The sequence below is a fragment of the Trichomycterus rosablanca genome, chromosome 7, assembly GCF_030014385.1.
Source record: "Trichomycterus rosablanca isolate fTriRos1 chromosome 7, fTriRos1.hap1, whole genome shotgun sequence".
Classification (NCBI taxonomy): Eukaryota; Metazoa; Chordata; class Actinopteri; order Siluriformes; family Trichomycteridae; genus Trichomycterus; species Trichomycterus rosablanca.
Window position 1 is genome coordinate 32,595,477 of NC_085994.1, and position 26,626 is coordinate 32,622,102.

General features: G+C 39.4%; 1 protein-coding gene across 1 annotated transcript in view; it reads left to right on the plus strand.

Annotated features, from left to right (window-relative positions):
- Nucleotides 1–20,384, plus strand: part of LOC134318059 (scavenger receptor cysteine-rich type 1 protein M160) — a 45,822-nt gene extending 25,438 nt beyond the window's left edge. The window contains exons 9-19 of the mRNA XM_062998802.1: nt 2,305–2,613; nt 2,763–3,056; nt 4,560–4,856; nt 5,647–5,916; nt 6,784–6,909; nt 9,804–9,932; nt 12,979–13,053; nt 16,173–16,238; nt 18,259–18,390; nt 19,340–19,474; nt 20,299–20,384. Coding sequence (XP_062854872.1) covers nt 2,305–2,613; nt 2,763–3,056; nt 4,560–4,856; nt 5,647–5,916; nt 6,784–6,909; nt 9,804–9,932; nt 12,979–13,053; nt 16,173–16,238; nt 18,259–18,390; nt 19,340–19,474; nt 20,299–20,384 — 1,919 coding nt within the window. The remainder of the gene's footprint in view (nt 1–2,304; nt 2,614–2,762; nt 3,057–4,559; nt 4,857–5,646; nt 5,917–6,783; nt 6,910–9,803; nt 9,933–12,978; nt 13,054–16,172; nt 16,239–18,258; nt 18,391–19,339; nt 19,475–20,298) is intronic.
- Nucleotides 20,385–26,626: the final 6,242 nt, after the last annotated feature.

Here is a 26,626-nt window from a genome sequence, read left to right on the forward strand (position 1 = left end):
CATTTCTGCAGATATTTAAGTATATATTTTCATGGGAGAACACTGACAAAATGACACTTTGACACAATGAAAAGTAGTCTGTGTGCAGCTTATATAACAGTGTAAATTTATTCTTCCCTCAAAATAACTCAATATACAGCCATTAATGTCTAAACCACCGGCAACAAAAGTGAGTACACCCCTTAGTGAAAGTTCCTGAAGTGTCAATATTTTGTGGGGCCACCATTATTTCCCAGAACTGCCTTAACTCTCCTGGGCATGGAGTTTACCAGAGCTTCACAGGTTGCCACTGGAATGCTTTTCCACTCCTCCATGACGACATCACGGAGCTGGCGGATATTCGAGACTTCACGCTCCTGCACCTTCCGCTTGAGGATGCCCCAAAGATGTTCTATTGGGTTTAGGTCTGGAGACATGCTTGGCCAGTCCATCACCTTTACCCTCAGCCTCTTCAATAAAGCAGTGGTCGTCTTAGAGGTGTGTTTGGGGTCATTATCATGCTGGAACACTGCCCTGCGACCCAGTTTCCGGAGGGAGGGGATCATGCTCTGCTTCAGTATTTCACAGTACATATTGGAGTTCATGTGTCCCTCAATGAAATGTAACTCCCCAACACCTGCTGCACTCATGCAGCCCCAGACCATGGCATTCCCACCACCATGCTTGACTGTAGGCATGACACACTTATCTTTGTACTCCTCACCTGATTGCCGCCACACATGCTTGAGACCATCTGAACCAAACAAATTAATCTTGGTCTCATCAGACCATAGGACATGGTTCCAGTAATCCATGTCCTTTGTTGACATGTCTTCAGCAAACTGTTTGCGGGCTTTCTTGTGTAGAGACTTCAGAAGAGGCTTCCTTCTGGGGTGACAGCCATGCAGACCAATTTGATGTAGTATGCGGCGTATGGTCTGAGCACTGACAGGCTGACCCCCCACCTTTTCAATCTCTGCAGCAATGCTGACAGCACTCCTGCGCCTATCTTTCAAAGACAGCAGTTGGATGTGACGCTGAGCACATGCACTCAGCTTCTTTGGACGACCAACGCGAGGTCTGTTCTGAGTGGACCCTGCTCTTTTAAAACGCTGGATGATCTTGGCCACTGTGCTGCAGCTCAGTTTCAGGGTGTTGGCAATCTTCTTGTAGCCTTGGTCATCTTCATGTAGCGCAACAATTCGTCTTTTAAGATCCTCAGAGAGTTCTTTGCCATGAGGTGCCATGTTGGAACTTTCAGTGACCAGTATGAGAGAGTGTGAGAGCTGTACTACTAAATTGAACACACCTGCTCCCTATGCACACCTGAGACCTAGTAACACTAACGAGTCACATGACATTTTGGAGGGAAAATGACAAGCAGTGCTCAATATGGACATTTAGGGGTGTAGTCTCTTAGGGGTGTACTCACTTTTGTTGCCGGTGGTTTAGACATTAATGGCTGTATATTGAGTTATTTTGAGGGAAGAATAAATTTACACTGTTATATAAGCTGCACACAGACTACTTTTCATTGTGTCAAAGTGTCATTTTGTCAGTGTTGTCCCATGAAAATATATACTTAAATATCTGCAGAAATGTGAGGGGTGTACTCACTTTTGTGATACACTGTATATATATATACACACATATATACACATATATAAAAGGCCACCGTGACCGTGGGAACACTTGAAACCTTAGATATTGGTTTATACCCTTGCTCTGAACTACACCTTCCCATAGTCTGATTATAAAAATCCAGACAGGGCGCCCAGTTGGCGCAGCGGGATATTCCACTAGCACACCAGCACAGAGATTCTAAACTTCTCGGTTTGAAGCTCGGCATTGCCACCGGTCAGCTGGGCACTATCTAGCAGGAATAATTGGCAGTGCCTGCCACAGACACTAATTGAACACCATGTCTGCTAGGGTTGGATGACCGGACTATGTGGGTAGGGTCTTCATACGCTGTGTAAGGACCCTGATTAGCAGATAGAGGCATCTGTGTAGAGTGCATGGCCTAAAAGAAGGGATCCGCTAGGACTGCGCACATGTCGGAGGAGGCATGAGCAGCAATATACCCTCCTCAAATGCAAACAGGGATCCATTGCAGCGGAAGACAAATTGACCATGCTGAATCGTGAGGAAAATGGGAGAAAAATATAATTAAAAATCCACAGACGGTTCCACAGACGTCTTGGCAATTAATTTCAATGATTTGTGATACCTTGTTGTTATGAATAAGTATAAGTTGATATATGAAAATAATAATGATATCATTACTACCACTGTGATTATCAAAGTATTGCTTGTTTTTGGCAGGCCCTGTGGAGGTAAAACTGCAGAACAAACATGGTGAGAAGTGTTGGGGAAAAGTGGTGTTCTGTACAAATGGGGTTTGCGAAGGGGTGTGTCAAAACACCTGGAAGATGGAACAGTCAAGTATGCTGTGCAGAAACCTGGGCTGTGGGGATGCCATCAAAGGTGAATATATTGGAAACAGAGAGCCTGGCATCAAAGTGGGCAGTGTGCACTGCCCTCAACAGGCTCAGAAATTTAGCCATTGCAGCTTTGTCCTGGTGAAGAACATCACAGTGAACTGCACAGTTCCAGCCTATGTTTCATGCACAGGTAATGATTCTACTAAACACAATAATAATAATAAGTCACTTGTCTATTATATTATTATTATTATTATTATTATTGTTGTTGTTGTTGTTGTTATTTTTATTGCATTAGACTTTTTATAGCATCTTCACAAACACTACATTTTTTCATAGGGAGCGTAAAAGCTGAACTGCAGGACCCTCGAGATAAGTGTGCTGGAACAGTTCAGTTGTTTTACCTAGGTACTCAATATCCATTGTGTACAGAAGCTAAAGGTGAAAAAGCATTAACTGCCATCTGCAAAAACCTCAGCTGTGGAGAACATCTTAATTTCACTGTGTTAACCAATGAGGCTTTTAAAAACAAGGGACTGACCGGCATCACCTGTAAAGATGACAACTTCCCCAACTGTGACTTCAGCCATGCTGTGGTAAAAATGTGTACAGTCGGCTATCTCAAGTGTGCAGGTATTTATTTGCATTTACTTTAGTAGGTTTAGTAAAAAAAAAAGGGGGGGGACTCTTTTTGGGGGTATATTTTGTGTATTTTGCATCAACAACAATGTGTGTTCTATTTCTAAAATATCATTACTAGTAAAAAAAAAATCCTGAAAAAGTTCAATATTTGATAATGCTTTGTTATTATTGCAAAATGAAAACGCATGATAGACAGCAGCACCACGACCCAGATCAACCACACAGCAGCATAAATCCCTAAACGCTGCTTACCTGAGCTTCTCTTCCTTAAATTGAGACCAAATCTATATCCATGTGTTATTCTATTGGGGATATAATGCACTTGTTTTTCTTCTTGGCGGCCATCTTATATATTTCCAGGATCATTTCAGGATATATAAATCCATATCCATCTGTGTTTGTCCACCAAACTAACGAAAACTGTCATAGTAGGATAATTTATTATCTCTGCTTTTGTGGTAAAAAGCTGAAATTGGCAATTTGTTAATTAAGATGTTACTAAGATGTTACCTCTACAACCAATAAAGAGAGAGTTTTTCATTGCCAGCTCACCTAAATGACACACATTGGAGAAACCAACAAAATTAGCATATATCAGAGATGTTTACAAGTCACAAAATACGAGTCTGAGTCGAGTCACGAGTCTTTAGGCTAGAGTCTGAGTCAAGTCACGAGTCAATATAATATACACAAAACATTTATTGCAAGTGTAGCATAGAAATAAACAAATAATATGTAAGTTCAGATAAAAAAAACAACAACAGATTAGCGACTGTATACAGTTAAAAGCTTAAACCGACTTTTTGTTTTCACTGCAAATTACTGCACAGCGGGCAAAATCCCAAACACGGCAAAAAATCCATAATACTGCTTACCTTACCTTGTTCCAGATGCTATTAAATTTATAAGCGTGTGTCTCATTAGGAATAGAATCTGTTACTTTGTAAATGCGCTTATAATTAAAAACATCCAAACTTTTCCCGGTTGTGAAGTAAAACACGAACTCGTTAGAAAGTCAATCAAGCGTTTCATTGACAATCATCTGTGTGACGCTGCAAACTAAATACATGCAAATAACAGCATTTCTCACTAAAAAATTAAAATGAGAAGGTCTGATTGGTTCAGAAAGCGGTTCTTACAATCATTAGCGCCAATTCTGTAGGAGCGTTTCATTCACATTATCTGTTACTGTGAAGTGCACTATAGTATAAGCTGAATATTCTATAAATGTTTCACTGTTATTTTGCCTGTCCCAGCTTTTTGAGGATGTTGCAGGCATCAAATTCAAAGTTTGTTTACATTTACAAAAAGCATTTAAGTTGGTTCTTTGTAGTTTTGTCAATTAAATAAAGATTCAAGAATTATTCTTATTGCAAATTATTGTTGATTGCATCATAAAAACTCTCAACTTTTCCTGAAATGGGGTTTGTATAAAACCACCATGTTTTTGGCTCTGCCTTTAAAAACTTTATTACTGTTCACTTTGTTTTTCAGGTTGGAACAGAATCCTTCTCACTAACACAACATCAGCCTGTAAGGGAGGAGTCTACATTCAGAATGAAAATGGTCTCAGTGCCTTAAGCAATGATGGTTTGGGGGAACAGGAAGGTAAACAGTTATGTAATTATCTGGAATGTGGGAAATTCAGGTCAAAAAACTATGGAAAACTACAGCCAGATATGACACTGTGGAACAAAAGCTACAACTGCTCTAGAAATCCCAAGAGCATCTGGGACTGCGAGGATAAGAAACCGTCAGTGGGGCAACATCATCTTAACATCACCTGTGAAGGTAAAGCTAAAAACTTTCTGCAAAAGTTCTGCAATGATGTTAAGCTGTAGTCACACCAAATTATGTGTAATTTTAGTTTACATGTAAATATAATCGATATAACTCTTATTGAGTTTATTTTAGATTTACAATAACTGCTAACTGACATTTACCATTATATGGCCAAAAGTATGTTGAGAACTGACCATGAGTTAACCCACTCCCACCCCCACCTGTATAATAGTCTCCACAATTCTGGAAAAATGGAAAGGCTTTTCCCAAGATTTCAGATTATTGCTGTGGGATAAAGCTTTTTAATCAAAAGATCATCTGTGAGGTCAGGCACTATTTTTAAAAAGAGAAGGCCAGGCTGACAATTAAAATTCCAATTCATTCCAAAGGTGTTTATGCATTCATTTAATTTCTCCACACCAGACTTGTCATCATGGACCTCACTTCTGCACTTCATGCTGGGGAAAGAAAAGGCCTTTTTTCAACTGTTAATTATTTTATATAAATGAGTTTTCACCCATTACTGTAAAGTATACGTGGCCATAAAGGATACATGAGAAAATTGGCATTTAAAAAAAATGTACGCTTAGCAATGGGCTAATCGGGGTGGGGGTCAACACCAGTGAAGAGGAAACATAATGCAACTGGGTAAAAATTGAATGCGCTAAATTGTGAGAAAAAGGGGAGAAAATGCAAAAAAAATAACAATAAAATAAAACGGTAAAAGCAAACTGAAACTGAATTATAAAGATTAGCTAATGGGGCACCATGTATATTGTCTACATTTTCTTTTCCACAGATGGCCCGCAGGTGAGCCTCTTGGGTAACTGTACAGGTGAAGTGAGGATTAATAAAAATGAGCGTGTGTGTACGTCATCTCAGAAGACAAACATGCGAGTGTATACTGAGCTGTGTTATCAACTACGCTGTGGCATGTTTCTCATGGACTGGTCTTCGGCGTATAAGGGCAAAGGTCGTTACTATAGCTGTACTGGAAAGGAAAACGTGCTGACCCAGTGCAAGTCCTGGAGAGACAACTGTTTGAGCATCGACTTGGTGACTTGTGCAGGTGAGATGCTGATATCACAGTACAATGTAATACTGTACTGTCATCAGGTAATGCATTATATACTTGTTTCATGTCAGATTTTGTGCTTGATTAGATTTAAACTGATTAGCACAGTAATGTAAACCGGTTACCGGTAGCCTGGCTTGCAATCACCTTACCAGTTAATCTCTAAAGAGTTTAAAGGACTCGCAGTCAGGGCTTTGCGCAGGCCACTGGAGTTTCTTTACACCTAATTCATCAAAGCAATGTCTTTATGGACCTCACCTTCTGCAGACAGGTTCTGTCGAACTGGAACAGGAAAGGATCATTTCCACAGTGTTGAAGCATTCCCACACTTCCCACAAGTTTGAAGCATATAATTTTTAAAACTGTATAATGGATTTTATATACCTGTTAGCAGTGTGTAAATAACTCAAACTTAGCAATGTGTTTACAAGGCTTTTACCTTATGGTAATTGTAAATGCCTCTAAATTAAAGGTAAACAACTTGGTGCACTACGTATGGTGTTGTTAATACTCTCACTATGTATTGCTGTATGCATTCAGAATTGCAAGACTTTAGCAACTTAGCATGCTGGCTAGTTAAAGGTCTACATTTTTCTATTATAGTCTCATGTCTTCCCATAATACTGAAGGAAAACTACAGTACATTAGGGTTTTTAGGAATGCTTTTTAAAATAGAAGCCAAACATATTGAACACTCTGTAGCTAAGATTCTGTATTAGTAACATAAGGTACATGAAGAAAGTTACAACTTATATAGTTATATATAATATATATACTTATCTGCTTTAACATGACTATGTCCATTTGTAAACACCTTAATAAAGAATTGAAACAATGATTGTGTATTCCATTCATTTACAGATGCCATCCAATTTAGACTGGGTGAATATTGTGGAGGCAGTGTTCAAGTGCAGTACCATGGAACCTGGGAAGACGTATGTCCTCTGAAGGATAGTGATGCTGACCTGTTATGCAAGGAGCTGAAATGTGGGGAATTCATAAGCCAGAGACCAAATCAATTAAAATTGTCAAATAGATCTTTGAAATTTAATTGTACACATGGCAAAAATCTAAAACACTGCTTCCAAAAAGGATCCTGCCAAAATCAGGAAGGAAGAGAAATCTACTGCAAAAGTAAGTGCTGAATTTATTGATTAAATGAAATGATTCTGAAGAAGATAGGTTTATGTGTATGGTCATTTTAACTTCTTAATAAATTAATACATTGAACGTCCAGGTGGCACAGCAGGATATTCCGCTAACACACCAGTGCTGGGATTTTGAACCCTCCGAGTTCGAATATTAGCCCTGCTACCAGCCGGCAGAGCGCTCCTTTTGTCTGCTTTGGCAAGTGCCTGAAGCAGACAAAATTGGCCTCTGGTCTGCTGAGTGCGAAAAGACCGGATTAAAAGGGGGTGGTGTCTTCAACAGTGTGTAAGGACCCTGGTTGCCCAAGGTGCCTGTACAGAAGTGAGGGAGCGCAGAGTTCATTGCGTGGCTTTACGTGCTCGAAACCGACCTCACGCAGAAATCTAGTATGTATGGAAGTATTAAGTATGGGAAAATAAAAAGGGATTAGTGGACTGTGCATGCTTCGACAGAAGCATGTGTCAGGCGAATATACCTTCCTTGGACACCATCACGGTCCCTAGCAGTGGAACACTGATTCACTGCTACACTGCACTGGGAGAAAAAGGGAGGAAAATGCATTTAAAAAATAATAATAAATAAATAATGTATGTATAATGTATCAATTAGTGAGTGTTTGGAACACAATATTAATATAAAATTTTGTTTATTTGTAGTATCCATATAATTGACTATGCTGAATTGGGAGAAAAAGGGGGAAACATTATGCAAAGGGAACCCAAGTGAATACAGAACTGATATTGTAAACATAATTTAATTAAGGAACTAATTCCCCCAAATAGTTCACCAAATATAACTGTCACAATAAAGTTTGTCTAGAAACACTATGTCAAATTTTATGGAAATTCCAGAAAAGCAAAGAAAATAAACTCATATACTTTACTGCTTATCCAATTAGGGTCGCAGGGGGAGGGGGGATGGATGCTAGAGCCTATCCCAGTTTATCAATGAGCACAGGGCACACAGTAACACCCTGGTCGGGGCACCAGTCCATCGCATGGGCAAACACACATACACACACCCATTCGCCTATAAGGCAATTCAGTGTCTCCAATTAACCTGACTGGGTGTTAACTGTGGGAGGAAACCAGAGCTCACCAAGGAAACCCACACAGACACAGGGAGAACATGCAAACTCCGCACAGAAAGGACCCGGACCACCCTGCCTGGGGATCAAACCCAGGACCTTCTTGCTGTGAGGCGACAGTGCTACCCACCGAGTCACCGTGCCGCCCTGTTACCAGTACAACTGAGCAATTTACCAATTTACCAATTTATAATTTACCAAGCAATTGAAGGTTAAAATCATTGCTCAGTGGCCACAAACTGGCAATGGTTTGGCTTGAACCAGCACTTGAGATAAAATTAAGTAATGTAGCTAAACTTTAACTTCATAATTTGTTTGTTTATTGGGATTTCACCGTCATGTTTTACACTTTGGTTACATTCATGAGAGGAACGGTAGTTACTCATTACCAAGATTCATCAGTTCACAATGTTATATTGAGCACAGTCATGGACAATTTAGTATCTCCAATTCACCTCACTTGCATGTCTTTGGACTGTGGGAGGAAACCGGAGCACCTAGAGAAAACCCACACGAACAAACAAGCAAACTCCTCACAGAAAGGACCCGGACTGCCCCACCTGGGGATCGAACCCAGGACCTTCTTGCTGTGAGTCGACAGTGCTACCCACTTAGCCACTGTGCCACCCGAACTTTATAAACACAAGTGCCACCCTTGTCAACCAGGCGGGGCAGTCTGGGTCCTTTCTGTGTGGAGTTTGCATGTTCTCCCCGTATCTGTGTGGGTTTCCTCCGGGAGCTCCGGTTTCCTCCCACAGTCCAAAAACATGCAGTCAGGTTAATTGGAGACACTAAATTGCCCTATAGGTGAATAGGTGTTTGTGTCTTGCACCTATTAAAAAGCTTGGATAGGCTCCAGCACCAGCGCGACCCTAATTGGATAAGCGGTTAAGAAAGTGAGTGAGAGTGAATAGTACTTACCAGAGACAGTTGTTCTTTGGTGTAACTCTTTCTCTTTAATCTGAAACAACGACCAACAATGTATTTTTTATATATATTTTGTATTTACTCTGGTGCTGAGTGTGTATTTTTATTATTATTTTTTCCCATTTTATTTATATTAACCACTTTATTCTGGTTAGGGTCGCGACAATATATTGCAGGGCTTTGGCCACTCCCCCTTTAGACATAGCCAGCACCCACCTGCATTTTTCCCCCAATTTTCCTTCTAATCTAGTCATATCCAATTACCCGATTGCATTACGCTTCCTCTCTACTGATGCTGATCTCCACTCTGACTGAGAAGAGCCGTGACTGACACATGCCCCTTCGACACGTGTGCAGTAGCCGACTGCATCTTTTCAACTGCACGAGCCAAGTTCATATGTGGATCAGCTTTGTGCATGGAGAGATACACCCTGATCCTTATTATCCCTCGACTCTGTGCAGGCGCCATCAATCAGCCAGCAGAGGTCGTAATTGTATCGATTATGATGAATCCCCTCCGGCACCCCCACTTGAACAACAGCCAATCGTTGTTCGTGTAGGCACCCAGCCTGCCAGAATATTAAACTAATTTTAAAAACAATGAAGTTTGGCAAATATATTTTATAGCATATATAATATTATTATAACATTTTAAATACATGATTATATATTGTTTGTATCGTCCTTATTTTTTATTTCTATATTGCTTTTATTTTAGACTATGTTCCTGTGTTGAAACCCTTCCCACCTAAAACTGGACTTATTGTGGGTCTGACAGTAGGACTGGTGCTGCTGATAGTCGCTGTCATTATTGCAATCTGGAAAAGGAAACAGCTGTGCACCATCAGTAAGTAACTCACCAACAAACCACACATCTGTAGAATTTTATTCACACGATGAAATGAACTAACTAAATAACTAAATATATTGTAAATATAAATGTATTGAATTGCACACTATGTGCTATTGTCAACTGTTTTTACTATGTGATGTGTATTGTGTATTGGTCTCCCTGTAGTCATTTTACTGCTGTTTGTCTTTGTATTTTTAATAATACTGTACTTTGACAGTGACTAAACTGCAAAGCACTATGTAAAGCACTTTTTACAGAAATCATAAAGCTGCTTTTTATTTTTGGTGAGCAGCACTGTGTTTTAATGGTCAATTCAGGAAGGCATTTATAAGTGTGTGGACACATGACCTTGTTGGACATCCTATATAGGAGATAGTGGTAGCCTAGTGGGTAGAGCTTTGGGCTGTCAACCGGAAGATTGGCGGTTCAAATCCAGCCTCTGCTATGCAGCCACTGATGGGTCCTTGAGCAAGGCCCTTAACTCTCTCTGCTCCAGGGGCTGTAAATATATACAGTGTATCACAAAAGTGAGTACACCCCTCACATTTCTGCAGATATTTAAGTATATCTTTTCATGGGACAACGCTGACAAAATGACACTTTGACACAATGAAAAGTAGTCTGTGTGCAGCTTATATAACAGTGTAAATTTATTCTTCCCTCAAAATAACTCAATATACAGCCATTAATGTCTAAACCACTGGCAACAAAAGTGAGTACACCCCTTAGTGAAAGTTCCTGAAGTGTCAATATTTTGTGTGGCCACCATTATTTCCCAGAACTGCCTTAACTCTCCTGGGCATGGAGTTTACCAGAGCTTCACAGGTTGCCACTGGAATGCTTTTCCACTCCTCCATGACGACATTATGGAGCTGGCGGATATTCGAGACTTTGCGCTCCTCCACCTTCCGCTTGAGGATGCCCCAAAGATGTTCTATTGGGTTTAGGTCTGGAGACATGCTTGGCCAGTCCATCGCCTTTACCCTCAGCCTCTTCAATAAAGCAGTGGTCGTCTTAGAGGTGTGTTTGGGGTCATTATCATGCTTGAACACTGCCCTGCGACCCAGTTTCCGGAGGGAGGGGATCATGCTCTGCTTCAGTATTTCACAGTACATATTGGAGTTCATGTGTCCCTCAATGAAATGTAACTCCCCAACACCTGCTGCACTCATGCAGCCCCAGACCATGGCATTCCCACCACCATGCTTGACTGTAGGCATGACACACTTATCTTTGTACTCCTCACCTGATTGCCGCCACACATGCTTGAGACCATCTGAACCAAACAAATTAATCTTGGTCTCATCAGACCATAGGACATGGATCCAGTAATCCATGTCCTTTGTTGACATGTCTTCAGCAAACTGTTTGCGGGCTTTCTTGTGTAGAGACTTCAGAAGAGGCTTCCTTCTGGGGTGACAGCCATGCAGACCAATTTGATGTAGTGTGCGGCGTATGGTCTGAGCACTGACAGGCTGACCCCCCACCTTTTCAATCTCTGCAGCAATGCTGACAGCACTCCTGCGCCTATCTTTCAAAGACAGCAGTTGGATGTGACGCTGAGCACGTGCACTCAGCTTCTTTGGACGACCAACGCGAGGTCTGTTCTGAGTGGACCCTGCTCTTTTAAAACGCTGGATGATCTTGGCCACTGTGCTGCAGCTCAGTTTCAGGGTGTTGGCAATCTTCTTGTAGCCTTGGCCATCTTCATGTAGCGCAACAATTTCGTCTTTTAAGATCCTCAGAGAGTTCTTTGCCATGAGGTGCCATGAACTTTCAGTGACCAGTATGAGAGAGTGTCAGAGCTGTACTACTAAATTGAACACACCTGCTCCCTATGCACACCTGAGACCTAGTAACACTAACAAATCACATGACATTTTGGAGGGAAAATGACAAGCAGTGCTCAATTTGGACATTTAGGGGTGTAGTCTCTTAGGGGTGTACTCACTTTTGTTGCCGGTGGTTTAGACATTAATGGCTGTATATTGAGTTATTTTGAGGGAAGAATAAATTTACACTGTTATATAAGCTGCACACAGACTACTTTTCATTGTGTCAAAGTGTCATTTTGTCAGTGTTGTCCCATAAAAAGATATACTTAAATATCTGCAGAAATGTGAGGGGTGTACTCACTTTTGTGATACACTGTATATATATTTATGCATTTTTCTTTTTCTCACTTTTTTAGTGCGTCCAATTGCCCGATTGCGTCATGCTTCCTCTTCACCAATGCTGATCCCTGCTCTGATTGAGGAGAACGAAGCTGACCCACGCCCCCTCCAACACATGGGCAGCATTCCGTATGCATCTTATCACCTACACTTTGATGAGTGCAGTGCAGCTCAGCACGGTGTACAGAGAGACACACCCTGAGAGCACTCTTTTCTCATATCTGTGCAGGCGCCATCAATCAGCCAGCAGAGGTCGTAACTGCATTAGTTATGAGAGAGAGAGAGACCCTATCCGGCTTAATCCCACCCATATCTGAACAACAGGCCAATCGTTGTTCATGTGGCTGCCCAGCCTTAGCCGGCAGGCAGAGCTGACATTCGATACGATGTATTCGAGATCCCAACTTTTTTTTTTACTAGACATTTGGGTGGAACCTTTTCATCATCCCTCATTACACTCCCAACTGACATTCTAGTTCAATCCAAAAGTTAAGGTCAACACTGTAACTAAGGCTCCTAAACACCAAACATCCTTTTATTATAAATTTTCAACCCTTGTGTTCTGTTAACATTGACTTTACTGACTTGTCCTCTGATGTCACAAAGACCCTAGTGTTTTGTGGTTAAAAATGTACATTTAATTTACCAAATTATTTAATCAAATTAACAATTTATGGGTGTTTGGAACGCTTATTAATATCAGAATATTGTTTATTGTTTAAGTCATGAAGTATCAAGCTGATTGAAAAAGGCTACAATATTAAGCTGTTAATATTAAGAGGCTCTGGTGTTTCAGGGACTCCAAACACAACATGTGTGTTAATTGGACCAGAGTCACTATTAAAATGCTTGTTTTTATCTTACAGTAAGATTCAGAGCTTCAGATAAAGACATGGATGTTGAGCTCAGCGGCAACAATGTGGATAATTCAAGTGATAGTGGTAATTAATTCTGTCTTAATTGATTTTTTATGTGATCAGGATTCAATAACCATAACAGAATCGCATGGTTTTACTAAACCAGGAGTTTTATTCAAACAGAGTTATATGGTAGTAATGGACATTTAACATAATTTAGTTGTCAAATACTTAAACACTCATTATCTAAAATAAAGAGTGCTAAATGATTTTGCTTCACCAATATGTACAGTGGGGGAAATAAGTATTTGATCCCCTGCTGATTACAAAATCAGCGGGGGATCAAATACTTATTTCCCCCACTGTATGTATACATACACTGATAAGGCATAACATTATGACCACCTTCTTGTTTCTACACTCACTGTCCATTTTATCAGCTCCACTTACCATATAGAAGCACTTTACTACTATAGAAGTTCTACAATTACTGACTGTAGTCCATCTGTTTCTCTACATACTTTTTTAACCTGTTTTCACCCTGTTCTTTAATGGTCAGGATCCCCACAGGACCAGTACAGAGCAGATATTATTTGGGTGGTGGATCATTCTCAGCACTGCAGTGACACTGGCATGGTGGTGGTGTGTTAGTGTGTGTTGTGATGGTATGAGTGGATCAGACCCAGCAGCACTGCTGGAGTTTTTAAATACCGTGTCCACTCACTGCCCACTCTATTAAACACTCCTACCTAGTTGGTCCGCCTTGTAGATGTAAAGTCAGAGACGATCGCTCATCTATTGCTGCTGTTTGAGTTGGTCATCTTCAAGACCTTCATCAGTGGTCACAGGACGCTGCCCATGGGCGCTGTTGTCTGGATACTGTTCTCAGTCCAGCAGTGACAGTGAGGTGTTTAAAAACTGCACTGCTGTTTCTGATCCACTCATACCAGCACAACACACACTAACACACCACCACCTTGTCAGTATCTCTGTAGTGCTGAGAATGATCCACCACCTAAATAATACCTACCCTGTGGTGGTCCTGTGGGGGTCAAAGCAGGGTGAAAGCAGGCTAAAAAAAGTATGTAGAGAAACGGATGGACTACATAATGGTATGCCTGATCAGTGTATACAGTGTATCACAAAAGTGAGTACACCCCTCACATTTCTGCAAATATTTCATTATATCTTTTCATGGGACAACACTATAGAAATAAAACTTGGATATAACTTAGAGTAGTCAGTGTACAACTTGTATAGCAGTGTAAATTTACTGTCTTCTGAAAATAACTCAACACACAGCCATTAATGTCTAAATAGCTGGCAACATAAGTGAGTACACCCCACAGTGAACATGTCCAAATTGTGCCCAAAGTGTCAATATTTTGTGTGACCACCATTATTATCCAGCACTGCCTTAACCCTCCTGGGCATGGAATTCACCAGAGCTGCACAGGTTGCTACTGGAATCCTCTTCCACTCCTCCATGATGACATCACAGAGCTGGTGGATGTTAGACACCTTGAACTCCTCCACCTTCCACTTGAGGATGCGCCACAGGTGCTCAATTGGGTTTAGTCCATCACCTTTACCTTCAGCTTCCTCAGCAAGGCAGTTGTCATCTTGGAGGTTGTGTTTGGGGTCGTTATGCTGTTGGAAAACTGCCATGAGGCCCAGTTTTCGAAGGGAGGGGACCATGCTCTGTTTCAGAATGTCACAGTACATGTTGGAATTCATGTTTCCCTCAATGAACTGCAGCTCCCCAGTGCCAGCAACACTCATGCAGCCCAAGACCATGATGCTACCACCACCATGCTTGACTGTAGGCAAGATACAGTTGTCTTGGTACTTCTCACCAGGGTGCCGCCACACATGCTGGACACCATCTGAGCCAAACAAGTTTATCTTGGTCTCGTCAGACCACAGGGCATTCCAGTAATCCATGTTCTTGGACTGCTTGTCTTCAGCAAACTGTTTGCGGGCTTTCTTGTGCGTCAGCTTCCTTCTGGGATGACGACCATGCAGACCGAGTTGATGCAGTGTGCGGCGTATGGTCTGAGCACTGACAGGCTGACCTCCCACGTCTTCAACCTCTGCAGCAATGCTGGCAGCACTCATGTGTCTATTTTTTAAAGCCAACCTCTGGATATGACGCCGAACACGTGGACTCAACTTCTTTGGTCGACCCTGGCGAAGCCTGTTCCGAGTGGAACCTGTCCTGGAAAACCGCTGTATGACCTTGGCCACCATGCTGTAGCTCAGTTTCAGGGTGTTAGCAATCTTCTTATAGCCCAGGCCATCTTTGTGGAGAGCAACAATTCTATTTCTCAAATCCTCAGAGAGTTCTTTGCCATGAGGTGCCATGTTGAATATCCAGTGGCCAGTATGAGAGAATTGTACCCAAAACACCAAATTTAACAGCCCTGCTCCCCATTTACACCTGGGACCTTGACACATGACACCAGGGAGGGACAACGACACATTTGGGCACAATTTGGACATGTTCACTGTGGGGTGTACTCACTTATGTTGCCAGCTATTTAGACATTAATGGCTGTGTGTTGAGTTATTTTCAGAAGACAGTAAATCTACACTGCTATACAAGCTGTACACTGACTACTCTAAGTTATATCCAAGTTTCATGTCTATAGTGTTGTCCCATGAAAAGTTATAATGAAATATTTGCAGAAATGTGAGGGGTGTACTCACTTTTGTGATACACTGTATGTATACATATCTATAGGCTTCTTTAAGAACAAACTCATTAATTAATTGTAATAATAATTTCTTGCACAGTTGACATTGTATAAGCACTATGCATTCATGTAAGTAATAGATTTTGCATCACTTAATTAAGCAAAGACAATATTTACATTTTTTCACAAAAAAATTTAATTGTAGCATTTGCAGAATCCAATATAAAGGGGGTGACCTGAAGATGTGCACAGGAGATGCACTCACAATCTTAAAGATTTTGAGTGCTCTTGCAAGGAAGAGTGGGTAAAGATTGCCAAGTCAAGATGTGCCATACTCCAACCCAAAAATACTGAATGCTGTCATAAAATTAAAAGATTTTAGTTTAAGGGCATTCAACAAAATATACATCAAATGAAGAGATACTACAACTTAAAAAAGAGCATTGTAATAATTTTTTTAACCAGTAAACTTTTCTAGATTTCTCTAATAGATTGTCTTTCTGATAGAAGCAGATTATGATGATATCAACCCTGTTGTAAACTCTATGCAGGATAAGCAGTCCGGCAGTCAAGGTAAGTTTAACAAGAAAAAAGAGAAAAACACTGTTGCATTATAAATAATGTAAGCATCTTTTTTTTATTTATTTATGCATTTCCTGCCCATTTTTCTCCCGATTTAGCATAGGTAATTTGTCTTTTGCTGCTGGGGATCCCTTATTGCATTCAAGGAGGGTATATTTTCTGCTCACGCATCCTCTGACCCATGCACAGTTCTTAGCGCAGCAGTCCCCAAATTTTTTTGCACCACAGACCGGTTTCATATAAGATATAATTCATGGACCGGCAGGGACGGGAGAATTTAAAATAGAATAACTATAGAATTCAGTGTAAATCCTAAACTTTTTCGTTGCAACGAGATGCTGCTCCCACCTGGTGGTGATAAGACAATAACACCCAAAGAGTTTTGGAAATTTAATTGCTTTCTGTAGCAATCTATAATTATTTATTCTTTCTGTGCGGCCCGGTAATTAATAACCCACGGACCGGTACCAGTCCACGGCCCGGTGGTTGGGGACCACTGCCTTAGTGGACCCCTTCTTTTCGCCCATACATTCTGCACAGCCGAATCTGCTAATCAGGGTCCTTGCACAGCATTCGAAGACCCCACCCACATAGTCCGGTCATCCCGCACTAGCAGACATGGTGGCGAATAAGTATCTGCTGCAGGTACTGTCAATTGTGTTTGCTAAGTGGCACCCAGCTGCCCGATGGCAACGCCAAGTTTCAAACCGAGGAGATCAGAATTCCGGTGCTGGTGTACTAGCAGAATATCCCGCTGCGCCACCTGGGTGCCGTAATCATCTTTGAAATAAGTTTTTAATAACAGTGTATAACTAACAGTATGCTAACAGTATAACTTACACTTATACTAACTTTGTGACATTACTTAGTGCTGTCTTCTCTCTTCTCCACAACTTGAGAGTTTATGTGTCGAGACAAATATAAAAACCCTCTGTCATTTCTGAATGGTTTTGCATAATACAAGCATATTCTGTTTTATTTTAAAAGTAGAGCTGTTAGAAGTTAAGGCATTGTTATGGAGAATTTTGTGATAAAAAGCATTGGTGCACCCAAATCACCCAGACATTTCTGCATGGCGGTCTAGTCTAAAGTGCATTTGTTAATGTTTAGTACTTTCAAATTTCAATTTCAAATGTTTTCCATAGATGCACATAAAATAATTAATATATATATTTTTTTTTTCATTTTTATCAACTGCCTCATCCTGGGCAGAGTTACAGTGGGTCCACCACAGGGCTTTGCCCACCCCAAACAAAATGGTCAAATAAGGTATTAAATAAATAAATAAACATTGTGATTTCCTTGATTTGTTCTCCTACCCTCAACATACAAAACTCTCTTTTACAGTAGTCTCGACTACTACAGTACATTTTAGCCATTTGTACTGGTTACCTATAGCTAGTGGGCGGCATGGTGGCTAAATGGGTAGCACTGTCGCCTCACAGCAAGAAGGTCCTGGGTTCGATCCCTAGGTGGGGCGGTCCGGGTCCTTTCTGTGTGTAGTTTTCATGTACTCCCCGTTTCCGCGTGGGTTTCCCCCGGGTGCTCCGGTTTCCTCCCACCAGTCCAAAGACATGCAAGTGAGGTGAATTGAAGACACTAAATTGTCCATGACTGTGTTCGATATAACCTTGTGAACTGATGAACCTTGTGTAATGTGTAACTACTGTTCTTGTCATGAATGTAACCAAAGTGTGTACAACCCCAAATCAGGAAAAGTTGGGACAGTATGGAAAATGCAAATAAAATAAAAATGCAGTGCTCCTTACATTTAGAATCCTCCCTACTTAAGACAGCAAATTTCACATATCAAAATTGTTTAATATTGGAACTATTTTGTTATTATTTTAGTCAATTTAAGTCAAGCAATGCACCTTTTGGTATTTGTGTCTACCACTAGTATGTCAGTTAAAAATTTCACACTTTTTTTTTTTTTTTTTTTACATATTTAAGTATGTATTTAACTTGTGTTAAATAAATGTCATTCTGTGTTTGATTTCTTGTGAGACAGAAGTTTTAGTACACAAAGAGGAGGAACAAAGCATAGATGGAAGATCCTCTGGGACTGAATATGATGATGTTGAAAAAAATGCTACACAAGCTTCAGCGCCATTCCTTCCTCCCAGACCTGCTGAATTACAGGGTACTATACAATTCCTTATTATGCATGGATGAGTGAATGATTGTTGTGTTTCTTCTAGTATTTTGGTTAATAATTACTTCATGCTAAAGTTGATTCTGGATTTTTTTTTTTTTTTTTTTACGTATTTAAACATTTTTATAAAACGGACTCACTGTTCATTTTATTAGCTCCACTTACCAAAAAGAAGCACTTTGTAGTTTTACAATTACTGACTGTAGTCCATCTGTTTCTCTGCATGCTTTTTTAGCCTGTTTTCACCCTGTTCTTCAATGGTCAGGACCCCCACAGGACCACCACAGAGCAGGTATTATTTATGTGGTGGATCATTCTCAGCACTGCAGAGACACTGACATGGTGGTGGTGTGTTAGTGTGTGTTGTGCTGGTATGAGTGGATCAAACACAGCAGTTCTGCTGGAGTTTTTAAATACTGTGTCCACTCACTGTCCACTCTATTAGACACTTCTACCTACTTGGTCCACCTTGTAGATGTAAAGTCAAAGACGATCGCTCATCTATTGCTGCTGTTTTAGTTGGTAATCTTCTAGACCTTCATCAGTGGTCACAGGACGCTGCCCATGGGGCGCTGTTGTCTGGATATTTTTGGTTGGTGGACTAATCTCAGTCCAGCAGTGACAGTGAGGTGTTTAAAAACACACACTAACACACCACCACCATGTCACTGTCACTGCAGTGCTGAGAATGATCCACCACCTAAATAATACCTACTCTGTGGTGGTCCTGGGAGAGTCCTGACCATTGAAGAACAGCATGAAAGGGGGCTAACAAAGCATGCAGAGAAACAGACAGACTACAGTCAGTGGAGCTGATAAAATGGACAGTGTGTGTAGAAACAAGGAGGTTGTTTTAATGTTATGGCTGATCAGTGTGAAATGTGTTAGATGTGTTAAATGGGTATCATTCTGTGCTCTTTGATTTTTGGTGTGACAGGAGTTTTAGATGCACATGACAAGCAAAGATCCTCTGAGATTGATTATGATGATGTTGATGAAGAAAATGATACACATGAATTAGACAGCAAAGAGTCTAAGCCATTCCTTCCTCCCAGACCTGCTCACCTACTGGGTACTATACAATTCCTTATTATGAGTGAATTAGTGCATTGTTGTTGTCTTTCTGCTGTTATTTTGGTTAATAATTGCTTTAAGCAGAAGCCCTGACAAACCCTATCAAATAGCTTTGAAATGAATTAAAGAGTTGATTGCAGGTACTTTTTTACTGAATGTGCACAAATAATTGGAGACACATATCATAATGTTGTGGAAAGCCTTTCCAGAAATGATCCCCATTTACTTCAAAGCATTTGTTAAATCAGAAATAAATAGTAAATAGTATAAAGTATGTATCTTACAAATATTCAAGTGGATGGCGGCACCGTGGCTAAGTGGGTAGCACTGTCGCCTCACAGCAAGAAGGTCCTGGGGTTTGATCCCCAGGTGGGGCAGTCCGGGTCCTTTCTGTGTGGAGTTTGCATGTTCTCCCCGTGTCTGCGTGGGTTTCCTCCAGGTGCTCCGGTTTCCTCCCACAATTCAAAGACATGCAAGGGAGGTGAATTGGAGATACAAAATTGTCCATGACTGTGTTTGATATAACCTTGTGAATTGATTAATCTTGTGTAATGAGTGAGTACCGTTCCTGTCATGAATGTAACCAAAGAGTGTAAAACATGACGTTAAAATCCAAATAAACAAACAATTGAAGTGGATTGAGCTTAGGACTCTGACTTTAGCCACTGGAGTGGTGATTTTACATCTTTTAGAAACAGATGTGGATTAAACACCTAAACTCAACAATTAAGGTGTTGTCTACATACGTATGGCGATATAGTGTGTCTTTATACTACAAAAAAGATGCCATCATCAGCTCTATTCTTTCTATGATCTTTGCAGATGATTTTATGAATGAGGAGTTGGAGCGACAGGAGGACTATGATGATGTTATATTACCCTCAACTGTGACTACTGAGGGAAACTAAATTGCAGTAACTAAACTTCCTTGTTCAGTAGTAGTTCCACCACTGCTGAGCCCTGATATTCAGTATAAGACTGAGAAGGATAAGTACTGCAGTTTTGAATGCATTTGCATCAGTAAGAAGACAGGTACATCCTTTTAAATATGTGGGGTTTTTTTTATTTAACACATCGACGTTAGCCAATGAAAGCCTTTATAGTTAATTAATTAGTTAAGTAAAGATAATGTAAAAGTTAATGTAAAGGTTAATGTTTTAGCTTGATTAACATTTATTTCTATATTTTTCTATGTATTTTTAAATGAGTGTGAAAATTCTGTGCTTTTATGTGATTTTTTCTTATTATTTGATGACTCAGGAGTCAAGTCAGCTTGATATCAAACCCAACAAAAGCTGTCATTTTAACAGTCGATGTAATTTGGAATAAGCCTTACCATACTGTTCATAAATACAGTGGACCCTTGACTTATGAATTTAATTGGTTCCAAAGGGTGTTCTTAATTCAAAATGTTCGTTAGTTAAACCTATTTTTTCCCATAAGAAATAATGTAAACAGAATTAATCCGTGCCAGACCTTACAAACCACCCCCTTACCTAACCTTTCTAATGTCTTAAATGGTCTTTTTGTTATAAATACAAAGTATATATAAAGTATATTTTCTCTTAATCTTAAATTATTGAATAGAAATTCCTGTAATAAACAATAATAAACAACAATACACAGTAGTAGTACTGTACTGTACTTAAAAAAACACACATCACATTTCAGTACGTGTGCTGTATCATACACCATAATAAATTTCCTTCTTTTTTTATAAAATGTATCTACCACAAACAACAATAACTCTCATATTTCTCTATTATTTCCTTTTTATTTCAATAGTGTTGTATTTTGTAGGTGTAATTGCACGAAAGAAAGAATAGTTTACTGAGCTGAATTCCTTCTTCTCTCTCACTCACTGTCCCCTCCGTCTGATACACAGTGACAGCTACTGGCAGGAGTAATTATACAACAACAAATAGTGATTTTTTAATTTTCTCACTACTGCACTTCCTCTGCACATTCTTTAGGGACATTTTAATATTGAATTTGACAAAATATAAAGAAAACACCGGAAAAACTCCGTCCGCTGCCTGATTGTTGCTCACTATATATATATATATATATATATATATATACGTATATATATATATATAGAGAGAGAGAGAGAGACTGTTGGAGTCAACTTGTTTGTGACGTCACGTGTTTCGTAAATTTCTGTTCGTAATCCGAAATTTGTTCGTACGTTAAGTTGAAAAAGATAGTTCGTAACCCGAAATGTTCATATGGTAAACCGTTCGTAACTCAAGGGTCTACTGTAATAAAAATTGTTGTCAAGGAAAGCTTCTGTAGGTGTCATACAATGCTTCATAAATGGTTTTATGTAATGCCTCGTGCAGCTTATGACATTTTCAGTCAGACTTAGGATCCCCAAAGTCACCACGATGATAAGATTCATCTTTTTTTCTGTACTTTTTTTATATTGAACATAAAATTGTCTTTAAATGTATATGCATGTATGAACATTAATGTTATCTTGGGAAAAAGCCTAAATAAAACTCTTTGAATAAAACTGCACAGCTCTGCAGCATTCCTCATGTTATTTATTTATTAATTAATTGATTAATTGATTGATTAATTGATGAAAGTTCGATGCTTGTATGCCTTCTTTCCATACAGTGGTTTCAGAATTGCCTCACAACAAACTGCAACACTGACACCAATAAAATACCTACTACACAGTACTACAACACTGCTACAGAGTGGAGAATAGCTCCGATGCTGTATATTAAACTGTATGGTTTTAAATTTCCTATAGTTTGATAAACAGCACAAGAAGCCATTCTCTCCAGTTCATCTCAAATACTGTTCTACTTGTGATTGATGCATGTGTTTGTGTTTAGGTATCCAACAATGTATTATGCCTTTTACAGATATTTGTAGTCCATGACATTATTCAACGATTTAGAGAATTTTCCAGATGTTTGAAAGGTAAGGCCAAAGACCAATATTGTAACAAGTCACATTTCAGCATCATCTAAAACTTAATCACAGCAAGACAGAGTTTCTGGATATCAATCTCCAACCCAGGATCTAGTCATCTCTGTTGATGACTCCCAGATCAGACCATTGGATAATGTAAGAAACCTTGGTGTTGTCCTAGATAACCAGCTGACCTTCTCTTCTCATGTAGCCAACTTGACAAGATCGTGCCGGTTCCTCCTCTACAACATCAGGAAGATTCAGTCATGTCTCTCCATGGAAGTCATTCAGATTCTTGTTCAATCGCTTGTAATCTCACGGTTGGACTACTGCAACTCCCTCCTGGCAGGTGCTCCTATGTCCACTATTAAACCCTTGCAACTAATTCAAAATACAGCTGATCACCTGGTTTTTAACCAACATAAACACTGCCACATCACCCCACTGCTGCGTTCTCTTCCCTGGCTTCCTGTAGCTGCACGCATTCAGTTCAAAACACTGATGCTCACCTACAAACCCAAACAGGGTTTTCAGCAGATTTGTATTCTTGGACTGTTGTCTACTTAAACTAGACTAAGATAATGTTCGCTATGGAAGCACGTCTTTAAGTTGCTCTGAATAAGAAAATGTAAATGTAAAGTCAATTAAGCCGGTTGGGTTAAATGTTATTTTCTTGCTTAAAGAGATCTCACCCATTTAGCTATGTTTGGCTCCTCAAATCTACTTTGACACACCGGTCAAATATTGAATTCCTGTGATCTTCGAGCAATCAGACAGCACTGCAGTAAAACCAATAGAGTTCTGTAATGTACAGGGTGTCCCAGAATGAACTGACATTTTAATTTTTCAATAAAACAAATTTTTTATTTGAACATTAATAATGTTTTTGCTTTATTTGAAAGTAAAGACATGGAGGTTATGTTTGAAACAAAACATCTGACAAATGACCGCCTCGACCGTGGCAGCATATGTACACTCTTTTGATGAAATTTTCCATGACACGTTGAAATAATTGCTGAGAAATTTCAGCAATGTTGTGTCGAATTTCTTCTTTGAGGTCTTCGATGGATTGTGGTTTGTTGGTGTACACTTTATCCTTAAGACAACCCCAAAGAAAGAAGTCTAACGGCGTCAAGTCACATGATCTTGGCGGCCAATTCACATCACCATTTTTAAAGTGAATTTTTACCATTTCTACGCGTTGTTCGATTGTGTATCTTTTCATGATTTAACTTCATTGTTAGTCCTTTACTATTATCTGTGATGATAAATGAAATATTCAAAGATGTAGAACAAGTTTGATAAAAGACTTACTTGGGCAATACATATTCAGAATAAAATTGACAAATGTAAAAAGGTATTGAACATAATGAGATTTTTCAAGGTGTCGAATGGGGAGCCAGCAAGGCTATCTAAACAGGGCTCATTAGCAAGGACGGATTAAGGATAGTCTGGGCCCCTGGGCAAAGAGAAAGTACTGGTTGATAAATTATATGGATGAAAAATATAAAAACTATACTATTACATATACACCATGTTCCAAATTTGTTTTATCCTCAACAGTGATATTACAGTGTGGATGTTATTACAAGTGGAAGTGCTGATAATGGCAATGGCTTCATTTATTTTCTGAAAAGAACGTAAAATATGTTGTTCCAAATTATTATGCAGAATTCAGTTTTTGAAAACATTTCATGGTTATAATGACATTCATATCATTTCCAACAGAAATCTTCCAACAGTTATTTGCTGAATGCACAGATAATTTTACAAAAAATTAACACAACGTGAATCAAAAAAGGTTATACTTTAATATCAAGTTACATATTGATATGTGAGCCCTTCTTTGAGATGACTTTAGCAACTCTCTTATCCATTAAACTTAAGTCCATTTATAGTTTCATTTGAGGATGCCAGTATTGCGTCCTAGAGCTGCTGTTTTGTGGTATACTGATGACCACTCTAATACATCTTCCTTTTAAGGATACTCCACAGATTCACAATAGGATTGAAGACAGGAGATGATGGTGGCCAAATCATGATTTTGTCTTCTGTTAGGCCCATAGCAACTAAGGATTGGCTGGTGCATTGTCTTGCATGAATATGATTTAATTTTGGAAGGTATTATTCTTACTTTTATACAATGGCAGAAAATGTTCAGTTAGGAAATCCACATATCGTTTAGAGATCATTTTAACACCCTCAGAGACCCTAATAGGCCCTATCATTTTACTTCCAAATATTCCGGCCCAAATCATCACTCCACCACCTCCTTGCTCATGTTGAAGTCCTGTAGGAACAGGGTGGCCGTTCACCAGCCATTCAGAACTCCATCCATCAGGACCATCCAGTGAAGCATGACATTCATCAGTGAATAAAACTGTTAGAAAATTAGTCTTCATGTATTTCTGAGCCTTCTCTTGGTGAGCTTTGTTTAGGGGTTGCCAAACTACAGGTTAATGTACAACTGCCAGCCGGTGGAGGGTCCTTAATTGAGAGGTTTGTGACACTCCGGAGACACCAGCACCTTCAAATACCTGTTTGCTGCTCATCAGTGGCATTTTTACAGCTGCCCTTTTAATAAGATTAATTTGTCTGACAAAAACCTTACTTAATAAGCCTTTATCAGATCACATGCAAATCACTCACATATCTTTTCACATTTTGATGATCTCTCTCTTCAGTTTACGTGAAATATCAGTTGTTTTCATGTTGTTTGCAAGACATTTAACTTTATTATGCTTTTTATCTTTCAAAAGGTCTTTCTTTCTCACTATATTTTATGAAAACTGTGCATTGCTTAATAATGTGGAACAATCTATTTAAGTAACTTTCCCTTTAACCAAGATCGACTGGCAATCCAATTAACAAACATGCCTTAGATTGATACAAAGCATGTAAAAAGATATGAGAAATAAAACAAGCAAACACTTAAAAAACTAAAACCTAATTGTTCATTTTATCGAATTCATATTAATTTTTCACTTGCATAATTATTTGATACACAGTGTACAGATGCATCAAAAAGAACCGACAAAAGAGTGGGAACATTATATGTCATACCAGTACATAAAGTATTCTGTACTAAAAGAATAAATGATGAGTTGGCTGTATATATGGCAGAGTTGGTGACAGTTCAACTAGCAGTGACATTAGCAGAGCATAATAGGTCAAAAGAGGTGGTAGTCGCATCAGATTCCAGTTCAGCTCTGTTAAGTCTTAAATCACATCAGGCTGAGTCAAGACAAGATGTCGCATGGGAAATAAAACAGTTGGAAACTAGCATAATAAAATCAGGGACAAGAATTTCATCTGTATGGGTTCCGGCTCATGTAGGAGTAGCAGGGAATGAGTGTGCAGACAAATATGCAAAACAAGCAGCAGGGAAGGATAGGATAGAAGTTAAGATCAAATATAGTAATGCAGAAATTAAAAGTATTGTTAAAGCTAAAATAAAAAAAAAAGAGTTATGGGACACATCACGGACAGGTTGACAATTCTATAATATTGTATTAATATAGTGGGAAAGGGCAGAAACACAAGCTGAGGAAAGCAAGATGAAGAAGTGTTTTCAAAGATGAGATTTGGACACAGGGCTAAATAGCACACTATTATTCATTAAGGAACATGAGGATGGTAAATGTGAAAACTGCAATAGTCATGAGACTGTAGAACTAGTCATTCTCCACTGTCCAAGATATCATCACTACAGACTAATTTAACAACTAGAAGAAAATAAGCTTAGGCTGAATGTTCAGGACATCCTACAAAAAGGCTCAGGGGAAATTGGTTTTAAGTCTCTTTTTTTCTTTTTGAAGGAAACAGGATTAGTGAACAGAATATAAGAAAATAGACTAAAGTTCCACAAACTACTGATTCCATACTCCAGTCAAGATGGTGGCAGTAATGCACCAAACAGGTACTTGAAGTAAGAAGAAGAAGTGTTGTTCAGGTGAGCTGGCAATGAAAAAACTCTCTATTACCTCGGGTTGTAGAGGTATTAGTTAACAAATTATTACCACAATTATTACCGCAAAAGCAGAGAATATAAATGATCAGACTAAGATGGTTTTTGTTAATTTGGTGGACAAACACATGGACATGGATTTAGATATTCTTGAAAATTCTGGAAACATACAAAATGGCCGCCAAGAAGGATAACAAGTGGATTATATCCTTGATGGAGGAGGAGCACATGGATATAGATTTGGTCTGTTTGAAGAAG